This window comes from Crassostrea angulata, chromosome 7 (genome assembly GCF_025612915.1).
Source record: "Crassostrea angulata isolate pt1a10 chromosome 7, ASM2561291v2, whole genome shotgun sequence".
Classification (NCBI taxonomy): domain Eukaryota; kingdom Metazoa; phylum Mollusca; class Bivalvia; order Ostreida; family Ostreidae; genus Magallana; species Magallana angulata.
In genome coordinates, this window is record NC_069117.1 from 52657718 (window position 1) to 52683609 (window position 25892).

At 33.2% G+C, this 25892-nt stretch overlaps 1 protein-coding gene across 2 annotated transcripts; it reads left to right on the forward strand.

Moving 5' to 3' along the window:
* Positions 1-426: 426 nt before the first annotated feature.
* On the forward strand, positions 427-24590 carry LOC128191726 (anoctamin-7-like). Of its 2 annotated transcripts, XM_052863958.1 has the most exons (26): positions 427-548; positions 1251-1681; positions 2701-2782; positions 3054-3154; positions 3665-3743; positions 4485-4565; positions 4869-5053; positions 5284-5423; positions 5563-5610; positions 5903-5976; positions 6703-6824; positions 12608-12853; positions 13211-13247; positions 13344-13453; positions 13602-13747; positions 13862-14036; positions 14319-14448; positions 14737-14870; positions 15066-15146; positions 15402-15425; positions 18242-18282; positions 18614-18709; positions 19953-20069; positions 20556-20632; positions 20724-20811; positions 22594-24590. In XM_052863958.1, the coding sequence occupies exons 2-26, from the start codon at positions 1283-1285 to the stop codon at positions 22610-22612; spliced, it is 2832 nt and encodes a 943-aa protein (XP_052719918.1). In that variant the 5' UTR covers positions 427-548; positions 1251-1282; the 3' UTR covers positions 22613-24590. The 2 variants fall into 2 exon arrangements, with proteins under 2 accessions (XP_052719918.1, XP_052719919.1); XM_052863959.1 differs by lacking the exon at positions 15402-15425.
* The last annotated feature ends 1302 nt before the right edge of the window (positions 24591-25892 follow it).

Below are 25892 nucleotides of genomic sequence, written 5' to 3' on the forward strand. Positions count from 1 at the left end.
CGACTTTTTGAAAATTTATTTCAAGCTCCGTAATCTACCGAGCTCATCCCGGAAAATCCCGAGCTCTCATGCTCAATTGTACATTCGATAGAAATGAATCTATGAAATAGAATTGTCAACGACTTTTCTATGTCGGAAAATATGTAGATGTAATGAAACATACATATGGAAAGTAAATAACTATATAGTATTATATACAGTGTAGGCCTATAGTATATCAATTTAAAGGATTTTCTGGCGGAAAATAATCCTTGACGTTGTAGTGTAAAGTAATTTTTCACAAATGAAAAATATTTGAAATTAAACATGAATTTTTTAAAATAAAAAAAGATTGGTTAAAAAAAAGGAAGAAAGAAAGAAATCAAATCTGTGAAAAAGACCATTCAATAACCTGAACGAAACCACTCGTAACCGTTTGGACTACAGATATACTTCCGGTGCACCGGTCGAGTTATGCCCCTTTCATCGTGGCAACTGGTAAACAACGCTCGAAACTCGGACATCAAGTGATGTGAATGCAATATGAACAGAGGCATCTCCATTGCATGGTTAGTACCAGTAGCGCCAGGCCTTAGTCTATTTTTCATATAGCCACATTTTTGTCCATATATCTCTCTGCATGCAACTTATCGGAGAGAGAGAGGTGTACATTAATTTATTTTCAGTTGCTTTTTCTCATGTTTACAATAAATATTAAGTTAATCGTTAAAGTGTTATACTTTGTTTCATGCATATTTTAATGTCTAATTTATACAGGATCTCTCATGATTTGCGATGTTCTATGATTTTTATCCAACTCGTTGTGTGTTTACTATGAACCCGAGGCCGGCTTGGCGAGGAGATAAAAACACACAAAGCATTGGATAAAAATCATATGCCATTGCAAATCACGAGAGATTCATTTTATCACATGTTTTACCACTTCTCTTGCTAAACTTCAATCTTTTCTGTAATAATTAGCTGCAAAACACATTTACTACAAGACGTCAACAACTTTACACATGGAATAAAGTTCCTTAATTAAAGGTTAACAAACAAACATTGAATTTATGTAATGTTCAATTATCATGTCATGTTGGGTAAGAATACACAATGTAATATAAAAAATATATTACATGAGTGATATCCAACGAATATTGATACATGTATTACAAATATATATAATTATAATTTAAAATGTACTTCAAAAATACTGTGTTTTGTTATGATTCTGAATTCTACTACAGTAATACATGTATCTTTAAATGCAGATTGATAAAGGAGACTCCAAAAACATTCACACATGGAATCAAAGAAGGGCAAAGTCAAACCTTCAAAGGACATGGAAGATTACTCAAAGAAAATCAAAATGAAGAAGAAAAAAAGTAAAGTAACTGGAAACCATGATGAGATGCCAGATTTTCGAATGTTTGACCAAACCATGAAGGAGGCTCAGATGAGTCCTGACTTTAAGCCTGAGAAACAGAGAATTGACATGGTTCTGATCCACCAAAGAGATGACAAGAGTGATCAAGCCTCCAAAGAGATCCGCAAATGCTTTGAAGACAAGCTCAGGAGGAGATATAACTTTGTGATTAAGAAAGAAACAATTGGGGATTTGGACTACAAGCTCCTCCATTGTCCGTTTAGAAGTCTCTGTGAAATGGCTCAATTTGTCAATCTGGAAATACCCCTAGATGAGGTAAAGACAAATGAACAAGAAGTAAATTGTGTGATACGTACCCCTGGTACATTTATGTTACGTTATTTACCTTTCTACTTATTTTTGTTACCTTCACCTTTTATGCCAATAATTTCATGAATTGTTGTAAGAAGAATTATATCCATCTGCAGTTGTAAAGAAAAAATATTTTAAGACTTAATTCTAGGTAATTTCATTTTGATCGCATAGCAGATTCAAGAATTCCTTTAAATTTTTATTCAACTTATTCACCTTCATCTTCTTAAAGAGATATAAAATTAATGGTAACGGTAATTAAACATGCATATGAATGATATGAAATTGTTGTGATATAGTTAATGGACATTGTACATTAGGTACTACATTAGTAATGTAAAAAGTGGGCTCTCTTTGTTTTTGGATAAACCCTTTGTATCAAGCCAGTAGACAATGTAAGTGAAACTCCTTGACTCTATATAAAACTCCTTATTTTTAACACCAATACATTAAGTTTCTTAAGCCATGAAATAAGTTTCTTTTGCATAGTGCAATAACCTTAGCTATAAGAGTTTAAGACTTATAAAATGTGGGAAGTTGAAGGCTACACAAAAGATTATTAGATCAAGGTTAGCTTAAATATTGATTATCTGAATAAGTTTTAGTCCAAACTTGTTTAGGTATAATCACCAGTAGATGGTTTTGATCAATATTCAAAGTTCCTCGCATGCAATTAAGCTAAAAGCCTAGAATCAAGTAATTTAAGGTCTGCATTATTTGGTTGCAGCTTTAATAATGCTAATAAATATACAACACCTGACGGGAGAACTTTATCTTTCAATTCACTTACTTTAATATTGTAAAAACCTTACATTACTGGAGAAGTATTTCAAACGCATTTCATGTTTTTTCTCATTTAAGACTCATAATTCACATGTTCATATACGGGTCCATTATTTATGTGTTGTGTAAAAGGGTTTGTTGAAACCAATATTAACACACAAATACAGTAAAGTATTCATGTTTTCATGTTGTTATTGTAGCCACCAGATGAAAAATCTAAAAATGGTGATGATGACAGCTGTTTTGCAAAGCTGAGTAAATTTTTCTTTGATGATGAAACAGGTAATAAAATATGTGTTCAAATAATGAACGTTTGTGAATATTTATATGTTTATGACATTGATCAAAATTTTTCCTTAAGAATTATTTATATTCTCTTAAGTTACAATATAGACCAAGTCATCGTAATTAACTTTGGGAAATAAAAAACAAATAGCCTATTGGATGTATATTACATGTACCATTGCTTCTAATCATACATGTACTTGTAAACCATGGATGATCCTATGTGTGAAAGCCACGACCAATGAATTTTTTTATCCTGTTATTTTAGAGGATGATTACACGTGCCTGTTTGATATGGACAGATTAGTTTTGTACAAAAACTACAACAACCCCACCAAGTTCTTCCGCCCTGCCACCCGTTCATTTCTGGTTAGCTTACAGTAGTCCTAGCTAATAGTACTGTAGACAAGTACTTGTACATCACACCTTATCATCAGTGGCTACCCAAAGTTTAAAATGCTTATTTCTTTCTCCTTCTCTTTCTTCTAGATGGAGAGAGGAAAAAAGTATATATGTAACCACTGGGTTTCCGACATTGATCACAGTCGGACCTGTAATGTCCTGTATAAAGCTTAATATATAAAATGTGTTCATACACTTTAAAGCTTTTAAAATTTGCCAAACATTTTTGTATTATATAAAGACATTAATGTAAAAATCATCAAATATACATCTTTATTAAACTTGTAAAATCTAGTTATACAATTGTATATATGTATATTATACCTGTTTATAGATTAAGCTGGTTAAATTTTTATGTATTTTCTAACCTGTACAAAGCTTGTAATTGACATCTTAATTTACAACAGGTCATCCATGCACTGCATGATAATATTACTACATACAGGTGAGTATATCTTTAGTCTTTCATTTTAACAGGTGCACAAAATCCTGATCAATACGGACATCTCAAAGGACCTGAAAGAATATGGTGTGTTTGATTCATTGGAGGAGGAAGGTAAGAGCTGAAGTTGTCTTAATTCACGCTCTTATAACTAGTAAGAAAAAAAATTATTTGTCTATAGTCAGTAGACCTTCTTGATTTAATGACATGTGTGTAAATACATGTATGTATAATACATTTTGTAGCAAAATGTAGTTCGGTCATCTGCTGCTGGTAATCCATTCAATGCAAAAATTGTTTGCACAATGTCTCAAAGGATATGATTTCCATAAGTCATAGGTTATGACCCCTTTTTATGACACAGATTAACATGCAATATAGAAGTTAACGTTTTTGGCCTGTTTGTACCTATCTAGGTCAATATGAGACTCACTGTCTGCCAGACTTGGTGCAGAAAAAATCATTCATATTGCATGCAACAGGTCACTTACCTCATATCCAATTCACTTTTATTGGATTTTTTAACTTTATACCACTATTAAATGCATTTTGCTTTTCATTTGAGCATCTTTTTTGCATGCATAACCTTTGCAATTATATGAATGAAATGCATTTAGGGTAACCCACGTTATTCAAAATACACAGATTTATTTGAGTGCCATGGCCCCAGGTGTTCTTGAAATGTTTTGCAAATATCGGTATATAGTACATTTAAGTGGTAAGTTTTGTTTGAAAAATTAACAAAGATTACAAGTATTTCACTTTCATCATGGAATTTTTTTTTTTTAATTCTTAAAACTGCTCATTTATTTTTTACCATGATTGAGCTTTGTAATAGTTATAATTATTTTTCAGATAATTGCTGTTCCTGTGGCCGTGCTAAAACCATGAGGGAGTTGAGGCAAGCTGAAAGTGATCAGGAACTTCAGAAAATCAGTAAGAACTGATTGCCCAAATTTCAATTTTCATCATGCATACTTGTATCAACTTAATCATGTCAATTTAAAAGAAATCTTCTAAAAAGGATATATATATCTATAAGGTTTCATTCTGCTCAAAGTCATCACTGTGTAATTTCATTAATGCATGCAGGATCAAGTCTGATGTGTTTTTTTTTAATACAAAACTCCCGCTCCAAAGTTTGTAGTTTTTGGGGGGGTTTTTAACAAAATTGATAATAAAGTAATTAGATTTAATTGAAAGTACTGGTAAATATCTTCTCGTAATCTTTAATTTCAGATCTTCCATTTTTAATCATGAAGAAAGTATACAAGGAGTCTGTAGTGCTGCATGAAGCGTCAGATGTTGGCAAAATCAATGATGAAGACTCAGCAGATGAGGAAGAGGAGGACCCCAAAGAGTTGGAGCTAAAGGCAGATGACCCCCGGGCAAAGCTCAACCGCTCTTGGACCAAACTGTTCAAGGTGGGCACCTGAGGGGTAGACTTATTCAACTATTGTCCATTTTTTGTCCAGGAAAGAAATTTGTAAGAATTTTTTTCTGAATTCTTTTATTGAACAGGTAATTGAAGGAATATCGCTAGTAGTATTAATTAAGGAGTGAATAAGATGTACACTACTCTCCTGTTTTGTTGGACTTTTTTCTCTTGGTTTATTAATCAGTACACTTATCTAAGGCTGTCTTTCTCTACCAGTTTCAGCCATTATGGAGGATAAGGAACTACTTTGGGGAGAAGATTGCTCTGTACTTTGCTTGGTCCGGACACTTGATAACGTCTCTCTGGCTCCCTATGCTGTTTGGGTTGGCCATCTTTATTTATGGACTTTTCAAAAGGTACACCAACATTAGATGTAGGAAAACAATACCACGTGTTTCACTTGTATAAGTGTTTCTAAGGCAGATCAATAATTCCCGATTTTTGTTGGTAAGTAATCAATTACATTCATGAATATTGTCTTGCTTTGTATTCCAGCATTACAACTAGAATTCAGTATGAAGAGAAAATCCTGAATGCTACTAGGTAAGAGAAACAGACTTGGGTTTCTTAAATAAATTACAAATGTAGGTTTACTTTATGATGCCCAATTAAACAATGACAAATATCTGTCAGGAACACATGTAAACTTCTTGAAACTAAGATAAAATTCCGGCATTCGCGATTTTATGTTCTCGCCATTTGATGGTTAATCGTTGAATCGCGGAATTAAGTACTCGCGTAAAATAAGGAATCTACAGTACCTGATGCTAAAAAAATTCTCAAATTGTTTTTGAAATTATCTCTTTGATATTAAAAAAATGTAATTTAATTTCAGTCTGTTGGACACCATTAAGCAGTCCTTTGATAATGAAGTGACTCCATATTTTGCCATGGTCATTTGTATTTGGGGTAAGGTTACATAATACAAAAGCAAATTTTTTCTTCATCAGGTGCCCTGCTTTTTGGGGGCCCCATAGTGATCTGTCTGGTCATTCTTCTATCCAACTGTACTGTCCATCTGTCTCGCATATCAGTTGTTCAGAGCATATTATGTCCTTGACCCAATCTGGCTTTTACATCACCAACAGTGCTTTTAGATATAAGGTGTGCAAAGAACTAGAACCTAGTTTATTGGTCAAAGGTCAATGTCATAGCAGACATCTGTTTAAAATCCTTGTCTGAACAAATCCTATATATTATTTATCCCCTTTACATTTCATTTCATTCACAGTGCTCCTTTTGGAAAAAGGTGTGAAGTGACCTTAAAGAAACATTTGAAGGTCAAGGTTGTAGCAGATCTCTGTGTTAAAGTCAAGAAAATATTTTGTTTTTCTATCGACCCAATTAATTTATAATCTATATTTGATATTGTGCTTCGTCCAAAGTATGTTTGTTGGTAAAGGAAAAACAATGACCTTGAAGGAGCACCTAGGTCAAACCTCCTGGTCATAGCCTATCTCAGCAAATTGCTGACACAGTGTTTCATCTCTTCCCTTTGTTCTGATTGCCTTATACATGTGTGTCACTCAAAGAATGCTTGTGAGGAAACAATACGCTATGACTTTGAAACAAACTCAAACCTCAAGGCCAAAGCATAATCCTTCAAAATGCAAAATGTTATGTAAAACATTTCAGGTACAATATTTTTGGAGTTTTGGAAGAGAACAGAGAGCAGGTGGGCTTTTCTGTGGGATGTGACGGATTACGAGGTCAATGAACCCGACAGACCAGAGTTCTATGGCAGGGCAACAGAAAACGTAAGAAGAAACACACTAGTTTTCCTTGGTGTACTATAAACCTACTTCTGTATACAAATACATGTACCTGTAAGTCATAAAATTTTTTTGCTAAAGCTCTGTTTTGGTGATAACATTTACACATAGCACTGTTGTGACAAGATTTTTCAAATGTCAGCTTTACCTCTTGGTAAATGGCATTAGCTTCATCCTTAAGGTAGTCCTATACTCGGCACTAAATGGGCTCAATCATTAAAAGCTTAGCTTTAAATGATAAATATACATTCTAGCAATACATATACAAAAGAAAATATGTATGTTTACATGCTAGTTTGTTTGTTATCACCTCTCAGATGGGTGTACCCCCTTGCGAAAAATATTGACAACTAGAAACGATCTCGTTGCAAGCAACGAGGAGGTCTTCCGTCCGATTTTTAGAAGAGGAAATGACCTTGCCTTTTATCTTCATCAACGAAACATATCAGGAAATGCAGATGTGATCTGAAAGAGCGATGGATGAAGGATTATACATCCCGTTGGATCCCTTATTTAAAGGACCAGCCTCATTTTATTTCATATTAAATCAGAGGTATTTTGACCTAATAACAGGTCTAATGACCTGTAATAAAAAGGAAAAAAAAGAGGGTCTGCCTTTGTAAACGGAAGACCCTCATAACAATAAGAATAGAAGGGTCTTAATTAGTTGAAATTAAAGGCCCAAGATCAAAGATCAAGTAAAATCGGGCCAGAAAAACAAAATGATTTTTTGAATTGGGAGGGGGGTCGGTCGGTGACTTCTATACTAAACGTATAATATGAAATTCTAAATATCACATATTACACAATTTCTAAATAAAATACATATGTTAGAACAATGTATAAGCGTTGTTTGAAAGATGTAACTATTGATTTTTTTTTTACATCTATTTATTCTTAGGCTCAAACACTCATAAACGGGTGGTCAGTTTTTAAACCTTGTCGCAGTCACCCGTTAGTTTGTATAGTTACGTGTATAAACTTCGGAGGTTTTTCTTAATCCCGACAGGCAACATATTTGTATCAGTATATAGACATGCACAAAAAAAGGAAAAAGTACACCATCTGTAATAAAAATGACTTTTTGGCGTTGACTTCCAATCAGTAAGACGACAATCATTAAACAATGCATTTAAAATTATTTGAATCCATAGACATTATCCCGTAACATGATATAAAATATGTATAATTTGTGGACGCCAATGTTCATTTAGCTTCTATCCACTTTACTCCATGTTACCTGTACTAGTTCTAAAACATTTGTATTTGAGAGAGAGAGAGAGAGAGAGAGAGAGAGAGAGAGAGAGAGAGAGATTACATAGTGTTTTATAATGTTCAGGAAATCAATATATAAGAAACCTAGGTCAATAAACGCATGTATACATGCATGTGTGTGTATCTATATATTGGATTAAATACTAAGCAGTCCTCCTTTTTAAGGATGACGTTTACTCAGAAGGAAAAAAAATTCCACTGATGATAATGAAAAACCAACTACTGTGTGTTATAGACCTTATATGGTAGTGTTATTCTTCACTTTCAAATAAATAGGTCAATGACCTACTTTTTGAGTTAATGGCCATTGAATATTTTGTGAAAATTTAAGAAAAATCCATAAAAAATTTACACTATAATTGAGATTTTCTGAATTGTGAAAATAATACAAATTGCTTAACTCTTTGACAAATGAAATACAGTTTATGAATGGTAGTGACATTAAATAGATACAAAGAATTATGTTTTCATTTACAATTTTTTAGGGTATTCTAGTCCGAATTTCCTCTATCAGTTTTCAAATTACTACCCATTTTTGATTCAATATAACAAAAAACTGAATGATGATAATGCCAAAACATTTATAGTATTAAACGAAGTATAATAACATTTTTCTCCTGGCATAAAATTTATATGAGGCCAATGATCAAAATTTTGAGATATGGTGTCTTTTATCATTTTTAAGCATTTTCAATGTTTTTGTAGTGTGTGCCATACGATTATCTAAACGAAAAAGCAAGATTAAACCAACAGAAAATATGCAAAATTATGTTGACTAACAAATAAAATCTTAACTTTAAATATTATAGTACTATCAAAAATATTTCAGTGGAAAACAAAATCTGAAAAATTTAATCCGAATTTCCTCTGCATTGCTAAATGTCAAACTTTGTCAGAGCCTAATTCCATAATTTAGTAAAAATATCGATTGTTATGTCAATAATAGTTCATTTCATAAATACTTTTTGTATTTAAAACAAATTTCACTCATTAAATTGAACTTTTTAACAATCCGGATTTGAGAACTTAAACCCTGAGTAAACAACGTCCTTAAGCCGAGTAGAATAACGTAGGTGCATTGCTAAATGTTGTGTGCATACAGTCATTGAGATGGCGGCATTTCTTTGATGCCGGCAAAGCGACCCAGCGAACTCTAATGTGGTCGAACTGCAGGGGCACTTAGGCGTCGGAATTTAGAGAGCTGCTGACAGAAAAGAGCTCTATATTTGTACTGAAAAAAGCCGCTATTTTTTTTTTTTTTTATATTTATGACAAAAATAAAACGGAACACATTCAAATCCATCATTTTAAAGATAAAACCATTAATCAAAACACAAATAAGAGAGAAAAAAGATTCGGCACTCAGGGACTGAACCCGGGTCGCCTGGGCACAAGTCCACCACTCTAACGACTGAGCTACGCGGACCCTCGCTTCAGAATTTTGGAGTCCAAAATCTCAAGAATGCGTTGATCGATTTTAAAACGAATTTCATATTCAGAAGTTTTCAGAGCGTCTCTATCGAATGAAAAAATAAAAAAAATAAAATCCAAAAAAGTGAAAAATTAAGGTTTTTCATTTCCTTCCGGTGACAACCGGAAGTGACGGCGGACGTTCGGATATGCGAAGGGCACTGCGGCCGTTCACTTACTACCTTCTCTGAAAATTTGAAAGTCCTATCTTGAATACTTTTTAAGAAATATTGTGAACAAGCAAAAACATAAAATCTTTAATATCTCGGTACCGGAAGTGACGACCAAAAAAATCTCGTGTAATTTTCTTACAAATTTTGTCATAAATAAGATCTGAAAGTTTCATGAAAATCGGCTGAAGCGTTTTTGAGAAAACGTGACAGAAAAAAAAATTAATAATAATAATAATAGAGGAAAAGAAACAAAGCAAAAACAATAAGGTCTTCCGTTTCCAACGGAAGACCTTAATTATGAAATTTGCCAGACGTCCGTTTTTCCTAAAAATAATTACCAATTTTGGGAAAATTAGAACTGAACATACAAAATAGAGTATAAATATTTATTTAAGCCATATCTCATCAATAATTTTGCGCAAATTTTTGTAAGTAAGTACGCTTTATGGACCTGATGTATCAAAATAGAATACAAAAAATGCAATGCTTGTATCGCGTTTGGTAATTTTTTTACTATTTTATGGACTCAAACTTAAATTCATTGTGTTTATTCTATAGATTGACATCTTACAAAAAATATTTGGAAAAATAAAATATATGTTGACAGATTACTTTTCACGCTATAAGCTCTAAACCAAGTAGACCCTAAAGAAAAATCCATAAAAATCACATAGTAGGTGCGTTCAGAGTTGTACCGTTGGTGAAATTAAGATTTACCGCTGGCAGCATTTGGTTGCCATTGGTGAACTATGGTAGCCAATTGTCACCAAATGCTGCCATTTGTAGCAATTTGTATAGGTAGTACCATGAACGATTTTTTGTCAAATTCAAACAAATGGTAGCCTTTGGTTACACTTGGTCACCAATTGTAACCATCTAAACATATAAAACAGTTAAAAACAAAACAAAATACCTTTCCTCTGTGTAGTTTGACTGTTTCCCTTTAAAACAGCTTCATTGAGTGATTTAAGATACTTATTCCCAATTATATAAAGAGGTCTACAAAATGACTTGAAAATGACTACGAATCTAGCTATTATTAATACAAAGAAAGTAAAGATTAATTGCAAAAGTGATAATAAATATTTAACGCCAGCAAAAAGTATATTAATTAGAATCAATTTTAACAGGAGCTTGGACTTTGGGTAGTTGTGTCAAACAGCAATGTGACATAGGCCTATCAATTATTTCTTTGCTGACCACTCAGCCATGGATCTTTGAAATCAACAAGATTTTTCTGGCTTGTATATAAAGCCATTTCTACGCAATCTTTGCATATTTCACTTGATATCAGCATCATTTTAACTTGATTTGATGCAAGAAAAAGTAACGTCCTACCGAAAGTCCAATCAAAATGGTTCTCTATCACATATTCTCTATGATAATGACATGTTTCTGCGTATAGAAGCTGGTTTTAGAAGCCCTCAGTTGTATTCATTCAATATGATATGCATTTATTTTATTCTAAAGTCTTTATTTACATCAGTATCTAGAGGCATCTTTTAACCCGCCATGTTGAATTAGCATAATGGCGTCACCTACCAAACTTGCCTAAGCTCAAGGCTGCTGGTAGAATTGGTGACCTCATTTGAAATTGAAAGTACACCAATGGTCAACATTGGTAACCAATTGCTACCATTGGGAACCATTTGTAGACACTGGGGACCAAACTTGCCGTTGGTAACAATCTGGTGAACTCTGAACGCACCTATTGCTACAGCTTTCTGCCTAGATATGTCAACAATGTTAGATATCATTTAAACATTAATTAATTGACGATTGATTAAAAATTTGAAATAGCTTCTGCCTCTAACTTTAAACTGGCTTTAGTAAAAGAAAAGAAAAATTCGGGGGGGGGGGGGGGGGGGGGGGGGGGGGGGGGTGGTCAAAACAAAGAAGATATAAGCATACCTGAGATCCTGGTTAATCAGAAACTTCATTTTTCATTTTACTTTAACAGAATTGAGTTTCTCAACATTAATCATCCCTCATAGAATACATATATTACCATTCCAATTGCTTATTATTGCCATTGTTTACAACAGCGATGTAGAGCAAATTCAATACCGGGTATCTAAAACGCTTTGTAAAAGTCGAACCAATATTGTAAAATCCGTATTATGACGTAGTGCGATACTCGGACTACTTTAAATGAAAAATTTCTATTGATACTCAAATAATTTAATTCTGGTTGTAACGCGCTTTCTGATTGGCTATATAAAAAATTATTCTATATAGTATAAAGAATGTTGCCTACGTCATAGTAAGACTAACGTCAAAAACGTATCAATACGCCTGACGTTATGTTTGAATTCTGTACGATTTTATGTCATTTTAAAGGTCAGATGACCATTTTTATCTACAATGAAGAGTAAAAAAATTAGTTTATAAGCAATGAATTCAATATTTATTAGTTTTATACTATATAAAATGTTTTGAAACAGTTTACGCTTTTTTAAAAACCGCTTCGCGGTTTATAAAGCATAAACTGCCCCAAACAATTTTATATCATATAAAACAAATAAATATTGAATTCATTCCTTAATTAAAGCACGGTATGATAATAAACCACCTTGGTCTTTTTGCTCTCATGTTGTATTACTGTAGATTACTTATGTTACGCAAGTACTTAATTCTGTGATCCGGTCGTTTTTTATAGAATCTTGATAATATGAATTGCAAATGCAGAATTTTTATCCTTAACTCTTACAGTTCTCACCTCTCATAAATTAATAGCAAGATTTTAAAATCCGCAAAGGGTGCTTCTAGTGATTTTGCGTGGATATTAATTCCTCGCTTTTAATTAGGAATCTACATTACATGACCCTGTTTTTTTTTATGTAACTTTAGGACCCTGTAGATGGCTTCAAGATCCTAACGTACCCGATGAGGTACCAGTTCATGAAGTACCTGACCTCTGTGGTCACCCTCCTGTTCATGGTACTGGTGGTGATTGCGAGTGTGACCGGGGTCATCATCTACCGCGTCCTTGTGACGGTCGACTACTGTGGCTCTGCCAGTCCTGAGCTCTGCCTGATCACCACCACTGTGGTTCCCTCCATTCTCAACGCCTTCTCCATCTTTGTGCTGGGCAGGGTTTGTACATGTTACCAAATTACTGTAGATTTCCAAATCAATTGGAGGAATTATTTAAGTGATTGTCGAAAAATTCTCCCCAAGATCTTAATATTGTCTGAAAATATCTATATCTCATAAACAAAGCAGCTTTTATTGTGAAGATGTAACATTATGTAGCTTATATCCTTATTAGTTAATTTTGATATTTGGGATATTTTTTAAATTGTGTCATACTACTTCTCTAAGAATTATGTTAATACATGTAGTAATAGTCTTGCTGACTGCTAATTTCTCTGTATCTTTTGTATACAATATAAATAAATTGTCCCAGATCTCTGTAACATTATTCTGTATTCAACCTCTATTTAATTTCAGTTTTATGACTTTCTGGCCGTCAAATTAACTGACTGGGGTAAGTTCTAAAGAAAATAAATGAAAAAGAGATGGTGAGAAGAAGTCTTATGGAAATTGCCCATATTTTAATAACCTATACTGCATTTTCTTACAGAAAATCACAGGACTCAAACTAAATATGATGATTCCTTGATTATAAAACTGTTTGCCTTCCAATTTGTGAATAACTACTCTTCCTGTTTTTACATTGCATTTTTCCGAGGGGTAGGTATTTTCTAGTAAAATCTAGTAAAATCAAGCATTTTTTGTTTTATTAAACATTTACATAATTAAATTTTTCAATTTTAATTTGATTGATCCATTTAAGATAAGTACATATGTACCTGGTTTAACATGTCAGTGTGTATTTTAGCGTTTTGATGAAGACGGAATAGTTGGCCACGGATCTGAATACCGAGACCGCTGTGAGGGAACCTGCATGTCTCAGCTTTCCTTCCAAGTTCTTATATTGATGATCTCCAAGCCCCTCCCAAAGTTATGTACAGATGCCATACTGCCGTAAGTTTCTTATAATTTTGTTTTAAGTTATTACAGCCCTGTTTCCATAATACCAAAAAATTCAAAGACCTGTTTTTTTGTGTAGCATGAAGTTATATCTTCTTTTTAATGCAGTTTTTTGAAGAAAAAGTGGAGGCACCGTCCATCTTGGTGCTGTTTTGGAGGAAAGAAGCCGGAGAAGAGCAAGAGGGAGGAGACGTTTCTGGAGAAGCATGTGAAGAAGGAGAACCTAGGAGACTTCACTCTGAGTGAATACACAGAGAAAGTCATCATCTTCGGCTTCCTTATGGTAAGACTTCACTCTGAGTGAATACACAGAGAAAGTCATCTTCTTCGGCTTCCTTACGGTAAAAATGAGAGAAGCTAACATAGAATGATCTAATCTACATGTACTCTTGATAATTTACATAAATAGGAACATTTAGAGTATGTAGCAGCTGCTGTAAGATTTTACTTTGCCATATTTTTATTTAGTGACTTTGTATCTGGTACAATTAAGTTTTGATTACTTTGATTACAAGTTCTTTGATACAATATAATTTCTTTATTTGTTGCTAAATTGTGATTTCAGCTTTTTGCTGCCTCTTTCCCATTGGCTCCTTTAATGGCCCTCATTACCACAGCGTTAGACATCAGGATTGATGCCTGGCGTCTGCTCTGGATTTATAAACGGCCCGTTGCACACATGGCTCAAGACATAGGTACACATAATACTAAATGTATAGTTTACGTTCATTATTGTATTTAAATGCAGGACCAAGGACCTCGTACACACTTATAAAAAATGTTATCTGACTTAAAAAAATTTGAACATATTCCGTTGATCTGGGTTTTTTTTGTTTTCAACAAATGCTACATGATTTTTTCCAAGTAAAATAATCAAAGACGACAAATTTAAAATACTGTATACTGATGAATAAAGATTCCTTGTGCTTAATATTAAAGTGGTAATAATACTTGCAAAAAATGGTTTTAATTGTCATTTGTAGGAACCTGGTATACCATCCTTACATTTATGAACTTCTGTGGGGTGGTATCCAATGCCTTCCTGGTGGCCTTCACCTCGACTTGGGGAAATTCATTCAACTCAACAGAACAAGTCTGGATTGTTGTCGGGTTTGAGGTAACAACAACAGAAAAAAGCAATTTTCTTGGCAACACCATATCGCTAGAAGCATTAATTCATTATAAGCATGTTTGCTATAATTGTGTTTTACTGTATTGCAAAAAAATTCATCCCTCTTTAGGCTTTAGAGGTTAATGCATGTTATTTCTTTACCAAAATGTCGTAATAATCTTTTTGTTTGTTTTTTTGCAGCACATCGCCTTAATCATTATGTTTATATTTGCCTACATTGTTCCCGATACACCAGCAGATGTTGCCCTAAAGAAACGCAAGGTACTTTTGTTCCCCTAGAACTTCCCTCCCTATACAGATGTACTTGACTTTGTAGTAATGGTGTGGCTTGACCTAACTGTACCACTTTCTGATCCTTAAAGGTTTTATCTACTTTAAAATGTGTACCCTGTTAATTTATCTATTCTGTAATCTTTCCAATTGGTACAAGTTTACAAGCATTTCAATGAAAATGTGTGTTACAGTGTATATGTTTTTGAAAACTTGTCCTCAGACATGTCTTTTGTTGTATTTCAGAAAATGCGTCTACAGAATAGAGATGTTAATATTTTTTTCACACTTAAAATTTTTTCTTGCTGTCCCTCAATATCTACTGTATATCTGAGTTTGTGTTGCTAACATCATTGTAATCCTTTGTTCTACCATATTTAATCTTGTGTCTTAGTTTGGACTAACTTTCCAAAATCCTAAAAAACAATTTACTTTTGCTAAATGGTGTTTGGTGAGATTTTTTAAAGCTATGTGCGACACTGAGTTCCTGTGGAATGGAGTGGCCTATATATAAATCGTCTAGCCTAGCTATTAAAGGGGCGAGATCAAAAGTTCAATGCTGACAGAAAACTTAATTTTTAAAGTTCTCATAACAACCCCTTTTTCAGTACTATATATATGTAAATTGATATGTTGTATATTAGGTACTATTTACGAAGAGTGTAATATAACATTAATTTTGTTTATTTGTTTATTCATGAAAAGAAGCCATGCAGTTATGTAAAGTTTAATGTACAAGTAAATGTGCACGACTTTTAATGAAACAATTATTGATGTTCAATGACATGAACTTGCAGTACTTTATGCCCCCATGCCCTGTTTGAAATTTATCTTTTGATCTCACCCTCATAGCACTGAATTAATAATTCAATTATTTTATGAATGAATGATTCAGTTAGGGTAATCCCTTTATTCTGCATTTAGATTATCAGTACAGATGATGAAAAAAGTGGTTAATAATACTTGAATGAAATTTATTATGCTATATAAGTTAAATTGGACTTGATTTGAAATTCTACTACAGTTATTGCCGAGATCAAAGAGATGCCGTGGACATTATTCTCCAATATACCACGAACGTCATCAGTAAATTATCAGATCAGAAATACCTATTTGTCTCGCACTGACCATGAAAGTACAACTTCAAACCGTAAAAAGTTTTAAAACTATGTCAATTTCACGTGTTAGTTCCAGTCAAAACGATGTGTACGTATTGCCTCAAATGATTATTCTTAAGAGATCAATGCGGCTGTTCATAGCACCTCCCTAGCACATTTTCACTGCGTGTTTTTACATAAAATATATAACGTATAGTAGTAATAATCATATTAAAAAATTGCCCTTAAAATAATAGGAACATGGTTCAAAGATATTTTATAAATAAGTAAAGAGTATTAAAAATCCAAATAAAAATTCTGTGGTCTGCATGTGATTCCTTTGATCGATACACATGTAAACATTACTAACAAAACCATTGGGGTTACACGTAACAGCCTTCAAAATGACCTAGATCGTCTCTCTATAGGAGAAACGATCTGTAGAAATAATGGGCTGTTAGTAGAATAGAAATAAAGTTCTTGTTATCGTGAATGTTGCAGGATAACCTCCTCGGTCTTGAAATGTTGTTTGAAATATAAAAGCCTCGGCTAATGCCTCTGCTTTTATATTTCAAAACATTTCTCGACCTCGGAGGTTATTCTGCAACATTCACGAAAACTCGTACTTTATTTCTCAAATTTGCAATATGATTTAAAGTAAAAAAAAATGTATACCCTATATATTTATATAGTATGATACAAATCACTCATTTATAAAAGTTCCAACACCATTAAAACCTCAGCCCCCTCCAAAACACACACCATCCCCACCCCCTCCCCCATTAATCCCCCCCCCCCCCAACTTAGACCAGTAAGACCTTAAGGACATAATTATATTTGTTAATCAAAACATCCCCTGTCTTTGCCAATTGATAGAGTTTTCTGGTATTCTGATACTTTAAATTCAAAGTATTAAAACAGCACTGGGTCAGTGTAAATTGAGAAAGGCTGATGACAATGCTTATTCTTTAATTCTTGTGAAAGTCAAACTTTTAAAATGATTTTAATGAAACTGAGCCAAGCTTTATCAATACTAAGCCAAGCTTTGGTGATGCTGGCATTGCTTTTAAAGGGGCTTTCCTGAACCGAAGTCATTGATGATTAATGCTTTGTGCTATAGTAACACCATTAAACTACTTCACATTAGTTTTCTAACTAATGCCAAATGAATTTTATGATATTTTAAAGGAATACTTTGATTTACCTAAAACTTATTACCGGTAATTCAATCCTGAGGAAGAATCTGTCAATATTAACTCTAAATTTTTTATTGCTTAAATACATACAATTTGATTGTTGGAATAACTGAAAGTGACCTTTGATCTGTTGTAAGTAGACCCATAATTTTTTTTTTTTTTTTGATATATTGATATGCACCTGCAGTGTAAGATCTATTTATTTATACTGCAACATTTTGATAACATTAACAGGTTGGGGTCATTTAATTTGTTATATGTTTTATTATATTTTCCCCAATTGTACAGTATGTTGTATTTTGGTGTTCAGTGTTTTAACTAATCTTTTTAAAATCTAATTTCTTAACCAATTTCAAATGCCATCCTAGGAAGGCAAATGTGCCTGCTGAAGCCATGGTAAATAGATCCGTATGCATTAAAAAGCTGCTGCATGACCTGTTCTGATTTATTTTGTCTGTTTCAACACTAACAGATCCACTGATGATAAAATGAGAATTTAATTTTATTTTCATGTTTATTTAATTTGTTGTGCAATCATTTTAGGCAACACTAACAATGGAGAGAGGCGTCACCACCTATTTATTGACTTTCTTTAATGGTTTTTTTTTTTTGGCAAAGTTTTGACCCTACATGTATTTTCACGCAATTTAGAAAATGGAATGCCAAAATTTATCTAAGGAATTTAAACAATATCCCTTTTGTCAGTCACATTTATCCACCATTGAAATGATATGCATGCACTATTGAAATATCAAAACAAGCATGTCCATTATATTCAGTATTTTATTTACAGAAAAAATATAAAATGGGAGAAGCAATAGACAAGTTCCAAAGGTAACTCCACAAATGTTATGTTTAGTCATCTGTATTGTAACATGGAGTCTTTTGAACTAGTACATACATCTTTGTATTTTATGGAATAAACCATCTAAGGATAAATTTTTAAATTGTAAAATATATACACAGTCAAACTTCGTTATCTTGAACTAGATGGGACTGTTTAAAAACTTCCAGATAACAGAGTATTCAAGATGCCGAGGGAAAATGCTTTAAAAATAAGGGATTGTGACTTACAAATCACTGTATTAGAGAAATCAGTGTTCATGATATGGAAGTTCAACTGTATCATATTTGCTTTTTCAATGTTTGATTTACAATGCTGTAGGACCCTGGAGGAGGAGCATCACAGAGATTACAGATACGTGGACCAGGACTGGGGCGAGGTACCCAGACAGGACCCTCACCGACGGGTCACTTACAGGTGGGTCAAACTGTACAGAAGGGGTCAGTTATAGGGCACTTACAGGTAGGTCAAACTGTAGAGAAGGGGTCAGTTATAAGTCAGTTACAGGTAGATCAAACTGTCGAGAAGAGGTAAGTTACAGGTAGGTCCGACTATAAAGAAGAGGTCACTTACAGGTAGGTCAAACTGTTCTGAAAGGGTCAGTTATAGGTCACTTACAAGTAGGTCAGACTGTAGGGAAGGGGTCAGTTATAGGTATCTTACAGATAGGTCAGACCATAGAGAAGGGGTCAGTTATAGGTCACTTAAAGGTAGGTTAAACTGTAGAGAAGGGGTCACTGACCGGTAGGTCAAACTGTAGAGAAGGGGTCAGTTACAGGTAGGTCAGACTGAAGACAAGTGGTCATTCATAGGTCACTGATGGTAGGTCAAACTGTAGAGAAGTGGTCATTCATAAGTCACTTACAGGTAGGTCAAACTGTAGGGAAAAGATCAGTTACAGGTAGGTCAAACTGTAGAGAAGGGGACAGTTATTGGTTACTTACAAGTAGGTCAAACTGTAGAGAACGGGTCAGTTACAGGTCATTTATAAGTAGGTCAAAGCTTTTAGAAGAGATCATTTACAAGTGTATCATACTGTAATGAAGGATGTTTTTTACAAGTAGGTCAAACTGCTGACAAGAGTTCACTTTTAAGTAGGTTAAACTGGTGACGAGGTAAGCTGCAGGTCACTTACATGTAGGTTTAACAAGAGAAAAGAAGATGTTAGTAGTAGGTTAGCCCATCTTTAGAGATGTTGCTTACAAGTAAGTCTGTTAAAGGTACTGTAGAGAAGTTACTTACAGTTAAACAAGATGTAAATGTTGCTAATAAATACTGTAGAGATGTCACTGAGGAGAGGTCAATTACAAGTTAATGTAAGTCCTTCTGTGGAGAGTTCGCAAATTAGTAACATTATTTTTGAGAATATCAATTGCAAGTAAGTTAACAGTAGAGGGAAGACCATTTATTGGGACTGTAAAGAGATCACTGATGAGTAAGCTTAACTGTATAGATGTTATAATAAGTAAGTCTAATTATAGATTGACACCAATTTTAGTTGTTGTAGAGAGGTCTCTAATAAGCAAGTCTTACTTCAGAGAAGGTCTCCAATTAGTATGTTTAAATGTAGAGAAGGTCACTTAAATTTGAAGATATAATATTCTACTGCAATTCTGTCTTCTGTCCCTGTTGGAGATTTACATGCCATTCTCTGTTTTAGGACCACCCCCTCTGCAACTACAGCCACAGACATTATCCTGGATAGACCGAGGGAGGTGACTTATTATGAGTACCAAGATGAAGGATACGACAATGCAGCCTACGACAGAGAATATGAGTAAGGATTTTTTTCGTAAATCCTCAAATACCATATTTCTTTCCCCTGTGTGCTGAATTACTTATGAGGTGCTCACTCTCAGGTCTAAGTAACAGAAGAGACATCCGTCAAAAATTTTCAGTCTCAACGAATCTCGCTGAGATTAAGGTGTAAGGTCTCACCTGTACTGAAAACTGAAAAAACTGTGAATTGTAGAACCAACTATCACCCATATTTGTGAAGTTTAGAAATGTGAAAGGTAATAACGACTATGACAGAAAAAGAGAGAATATTATGAATAGATCTTTTGAACTATGAGAGTTATTGATGGTTGTAAGTTTTGTAAACTCTCCTTCTAAATTAAACATTACAATTTTTGTCATTCTGTGTTCAACCTATAAAGTGATGTAACATAGTTATTTTATAAAAGTGATTTATATGTTCTGTGTTAGATTCTAATAATAATGACTATGATAAGGTATAATGATTCTTTTCATTTTATGTTAGACCCCAGGAGTACATAATTACCTCCCCTGTGAGGAAGTTGAAAAAGAGAAAGAAGAAGAGGACACGGCACAATTCGGGTAAATGATTAGAAAGGTCAAGGTTGAAAGAGTTCATAATTTTGTTTGCTCTGAATTTGTAGTTATGATCATAAGCCTTTCCTTTTCTCAGTGGAAGATATTCCAGACCACAGGGAGACCAGGGTGTATGACGAGAATTTCCCGATTGGCAGCTCAGCAAAGGTCGTCCTCAGGGACAGGTGAGTGACTTCGAGTGACTTAAGTTGTTCTTGTTGATAACTAATAAACATCATGATAACTTCCTTAATTTTAATTGATAAATCAGCATTTTTTCCTTGTTGAAAAAAAAAATGATTGTTGTGGTTTGGTATTGAACCCATATCCTCTGTTCAAGAAGTGGCAAACCAAACCACTAGACCTCCTAGTGATCTAATTAAAACACCATCAAACAAGAGGCCCAGGGGCCACATCGCTCACCTGAGCAACAATTGCCTTAATTCTGATCAAATTAGCATTACAGTATCAAAATATCTTGACAACTGAGTACAGTAGATCTTGCTAAAAAAAATTTATCCACCTCTTATTTTTTGGTAAATACCAAGCCCCTTTTGTTGTTGTACCTGTAAGAAGATTTTTCTCTTTTCCTATATAACCCCCCCCCCCTTTTCTCTAGGGAATCATGGTTTCATCAAACTTAAATCTGCATAACCTGTGCTTTCACACTAAGTACTGAGTTTTGGACCGAAAACTTTCCCAGAATATTTTTAAAGATTTTCTCTATATATTCCTATGTAAAAATTCAAACAGTCATCACGGTCCCGCCCTACCACTAAGGACTGTGATTTTGCAAACTTGAATTTACACTACCCGAGGATGCCTCTACACAAGTTTAAGCTTTTCTGGCCAAATAGTCTTTAAAAAGAAGATTTTTAAAGATTTTCTCTATATATTCCTAAGTAAAAATTCATCCCCCATTGTGGCCTCACCCTACCCCTGGACTATTATTTAAACAAACTTGAATCTATATGATATGGGGATGCTTCCACTCAAATTTGGGCTTTCCCAAAGATTTTCTCTATATATTCCTATGTAAAATTTGATCTCCCAATTGTGGCCCCACCCTACCCCCGGGGATCATGATTTGAACAAACTTTAATCTACACTACCTGAGGATGCTTCCATTTTAATTTGAGCTTTTCTGGCCTAATAGTTTTTGAGAAGAAGATTTTTAAAGATTTTCTCTATATATTCCTATGTAAAACATGATCCCCCTATTGTGGCCCCACCCTACCCCCGGGAACCATGATTTGAACAAATTTGAATCTACACTATCTGAGGATGCTTCCACTCAAAGTTGAGCTTTCCTGGCCTAATAGTTTTTTAGAAGAAGATTTTCAAAGATTTTCTCTATATATTCCTATGTAAAACTTGATCCCCCAATTGTGGCCCCACCCTACCCCCGGGGACTATGATTTGAACAAACTTGAATCTACACTACCTGAGGATGCTTCCATTTTAATTTGAGCTTTTCTGGCCTGATAGTTTTTGAGAAGAAGATTTTTAAAGATGTTCTCTTTATATTCCTATGTAAAACTTGATCCCCCTCTTGTGGCCCCTCCCTACCCCCAGGGACCATGATTTGAACAAACTTGAATCTACACTACCTGATGATGCCTCCACACAAGTTTAAGCTTTTCAGACTGAATAGTTTTTGAGAAGAAGATTTTTGAAAAATACCAACAAATTTTCAATAATTCTCAATTATCTCCCCTTTAAAGAGGGCGTGGCACTTCATTTGAACAAACTTGAATCCCTTTCATCTAGTGGTGCTTTGTGCCAAATCTGCCCAGTGGTTCTTGAGAAGAAGATGAAAATGTGAAAAGTTTACAACGACGACGACAATGACAGACAACGGACAAATTGTGATCAGAAAAGCTCACTTGAGCCTTTGACTCAGGTGTCAGCTAGAGCCTGACATTTTATGAAATGATTATGTTCTTTTTTCTTTCTTTTTTTTTTAGATCAGAAATAGATGTCTAAATAGAAACCATCCAAAACACCAGCATTTGAAGGATATTTTTACTTAGCTAATCTACATGTATTTCTCTATACTTGACTTTGTAAAACTTCCATTTTTCTATACATGTGTTTTGTGACATATTTTTATATTCTATTTATAATATTATTTTCAGTTTAATTATTATAGATGTACCTTAATTGGAAAGCATTTTTACTTTTATATTTTTTTTATTATATTATTTTACAACTAAAGAATTCATATTCTCAATTTTGTTATATTTTCATGATCCGTCCAATGTTAGGTTTTTAGCAGTTAATTTTTAATTGATTTTTTTATTTTCAAACGATCGCCAGTAAGGTGCAAGGTGAATCTGGTTGTGTTGTGAATATTATTGATATTATATACCATAAACGATGTTTAAATTCAATACCAAAGTACTCAGTTTGCTTCCATTTCGTATATAGATGATTATTCAATAATTTAAGTAGTTTGTAATATTATTTAACATATGGATAAGAAAAAATTAGGGGTAAATTTTTTACTGTTTAGAGATGGATAAAGGTATCATTGTTAAAGAATAACAGATTCTGAAATGCCCCCCCCCTCTCTCTCTCTCTCTGTCTCTCTCTCTCTCTCTCTCTCTCTCTCTCTCTCTCTCAGAATATTGTTTAATTAGATACATTTCAAATCAGCCTTCTGTAAAAAAAATTTCTATTCTGAAAACCACAAAAACGATTCCAACATCAAAGTTAATTTACATATCTTTTCAGAAAAATGCAGTTATATCAATTAATCTTATCCTAATTAATCACTTGACCCCATTTATAGCAAGTTTATAATCATAGAGTGCCTTAGGGTAAAGAGTGTGCTGTGACCTTGAACCTAAATGTAGTCTTTCTATCTGAGGTCAGGGTCAAGGCCACTCTCTGTAGTACATATGTAATCCTTATAGGGAGATTATTGTTGCTCCCCTTTTTCTGTTAAGGTCAAGGCACATTATCCTTTTTTATAAAATCCCAATGTTTTATAATATTATGTGGAAAATGGTTTTATAAACATGTACAGGTTTTCCAAGGTATTTGTTGTGAACTGTCTCATCATCCTATTTATATCTAATATTCTGATTAGTGGTGCTTGTATGTACATTGTTTGTGATGTTATGTACATTTCATGAATTGTCTACAATAACAGACTTGTTTTATAGCATAATTAATATGCATATGTTTATACTCAATTGATCATACAATGTATGGACCAAAGGAAGATTTAGCAAATAAGACACTGGTCTTCAGAATTCAAACTCTTCTTGTCTTTCCTTAGAAAAATGCATTTTACTTTGTGCTTTTTCAATTTTTTCAGTATCCTTTATATATGTTTTAATGTGTATATAAAATTTTAGGTTGTATTTTTGTTGTATAAATTTTAATTGGGGGATTATTAGATTGTAATTCTTTATAATAAAAATATATAGCAACAGTTTTAGTACCTACACTACGATAACCTAAATAGATTATTGTTTAATTTTTTATAGAAATATATTTAAACAGATTTATTATGAACACTGAATTATTTTTGTAGAGTTGTAGGTTAACAAGCTTTAGACCTTTCAAGAATACTCAGAATGTTTTGATCCTTGCTTGTAGACCCTTACTAGTGTACACCTAGTCAAGAGTAGTTTGAACTACCTTTACATATAGTAGATAACCCTTCTGATATCTTACAAATTCAAATCGTAAGTACATGTACAATTCACAAATAATAAGTGGTCACAGGTTTGAAAAGATTTGCAAGCTTATTTGTTCAATAGATGCATTCAGCCTTTGTTGAGATCACAGCAATTCCATGGCAATTTTAAATGTTTCAAATTTAATTATTCTTTTTTAAGATGAATATTTATCATATGATTATTTATAGTTTTTATAATTGTTAATTTTTTAAGAATGTTCGATCACTTTATAGTTGTTCAATTTATATCTAATAAAAAGATTCTCTGTATTATATGACCTTCTGTTTTTGATCACCCAGTATTTTACGGGTTTCACATCTCATCAGTGTTAACAAACCATGTAGTAAAGAAAACAATAACAAACATAAAATATACTTTAGTGGATTTTTTCTCTGTAAAACTATGGCAAATGAAATTGAAATTTTATACTGTTTTTTTTTCATTGATTTTAATCTTTTCTGGTGTGTATTTGTTTGGTCTTATGGAAAACTGCAATAGTAGTCCTAATTTACTCCTTGCAACTTGGATATCTCCAGTAGATCTATATTAAATTGTCTACTTTTTAAATATATAGCCAGTAGACGATGGAGAGATTCTGGACTAGCTATAGTTCTGGAGATAGAAAAAGGATGCACCCAGGGTGTTTAGAATCATTACATAAAATTCAAAGTTGCATTACTCTTACTTGTTTACCAATGAAAAACTGGAATGTCTGTAACAAATAAAGTTTTCTTTGGTAATAAAATATCTATTTACTGACTATTTGAACCATAACAAGTTTATTGTCCCACTTGAAATTGATATTGAGGGGGCAAATTGCAATTGTCCTCAAATAATTAAGTAAATAGGTTGTTAACGTATTCATTATTCCATAGAGATCATAATTCCATTGTGAGAAAAGAGTGTAAACTTTTCAAACTCTGTTATGAACAGAAAACCCTTCACATTTCTAGTATGTTTATTACAAAGATCATTAACAAGTGTAAAAAATAATTGTAACATCTTTTACAATATCAGTTTACAGAGGACAATTTATATACTACCAGTGTAGTAAAACTAAATGGAATGTATTCTTTAAAAGTAAATCAAAGTAAAAAAAATCTAAAATTAACAGCAATGCATGGAACAACTTTTTGGACTATACATAAAAGAATATTTTTCATCTTTCATGACTATACATAAAATGTCTTGCAACATGTTTAAGCTCCTTATTGTACCTGCATGCTTCATCTATAGTAGTAATCAAAAACAAACAAAAGATGTTACCTAGTCTGGTATGAATTTGTGTTCAGTGCATTCTACCAGCTGATTCTACTAATTAGTTTATCAAATTTATTTCAAAGTAATTATTAATAAGTAGGAAAGAATGACCATGCAGTAATCTATATTTGGACAATATGAAATTCTGTTTTCAAAAAAATCTTGAGCATCTATACACAGGAAAATAATATACATTTTAATTTTTAAAAAACTACAAAAGCTGTTACAACAACCTTAAAAACCCCGGGACTGAATAAATCTTTGTAGTAAGGGAGTCTATAGGGCTGGATGGAGGGAACCATAGAAGAAAAATA

What these genes read in the sequence shown, in the direction of transcription:
- LOC128191726 (XM_052863958.1), top strand. Translation starts at nt 1,283, where the DNA reads ATGGAATCAAAGAAGGGCAAAGTCAAACCTTCAAAGGACATGGAAGAT. An exon ending in CTGCCACCCGTTCATTTCTG is followed by an intron (nt 3,155 to 3,664) that starts GTTAGCTTACAG and finishes TCATTTTAACAG; the next exon opens with GTGCACAAAATCCTGATCAA. An exon ending in TTGCCCTAAAGAAACGCAAG is followed by an intron (nt 15,147 to 15,401) that starts GTACTTTTGTTC and finishes GTTGTATTTCAG; the next exon opens with AAAATGCGTCTACAGAATAG.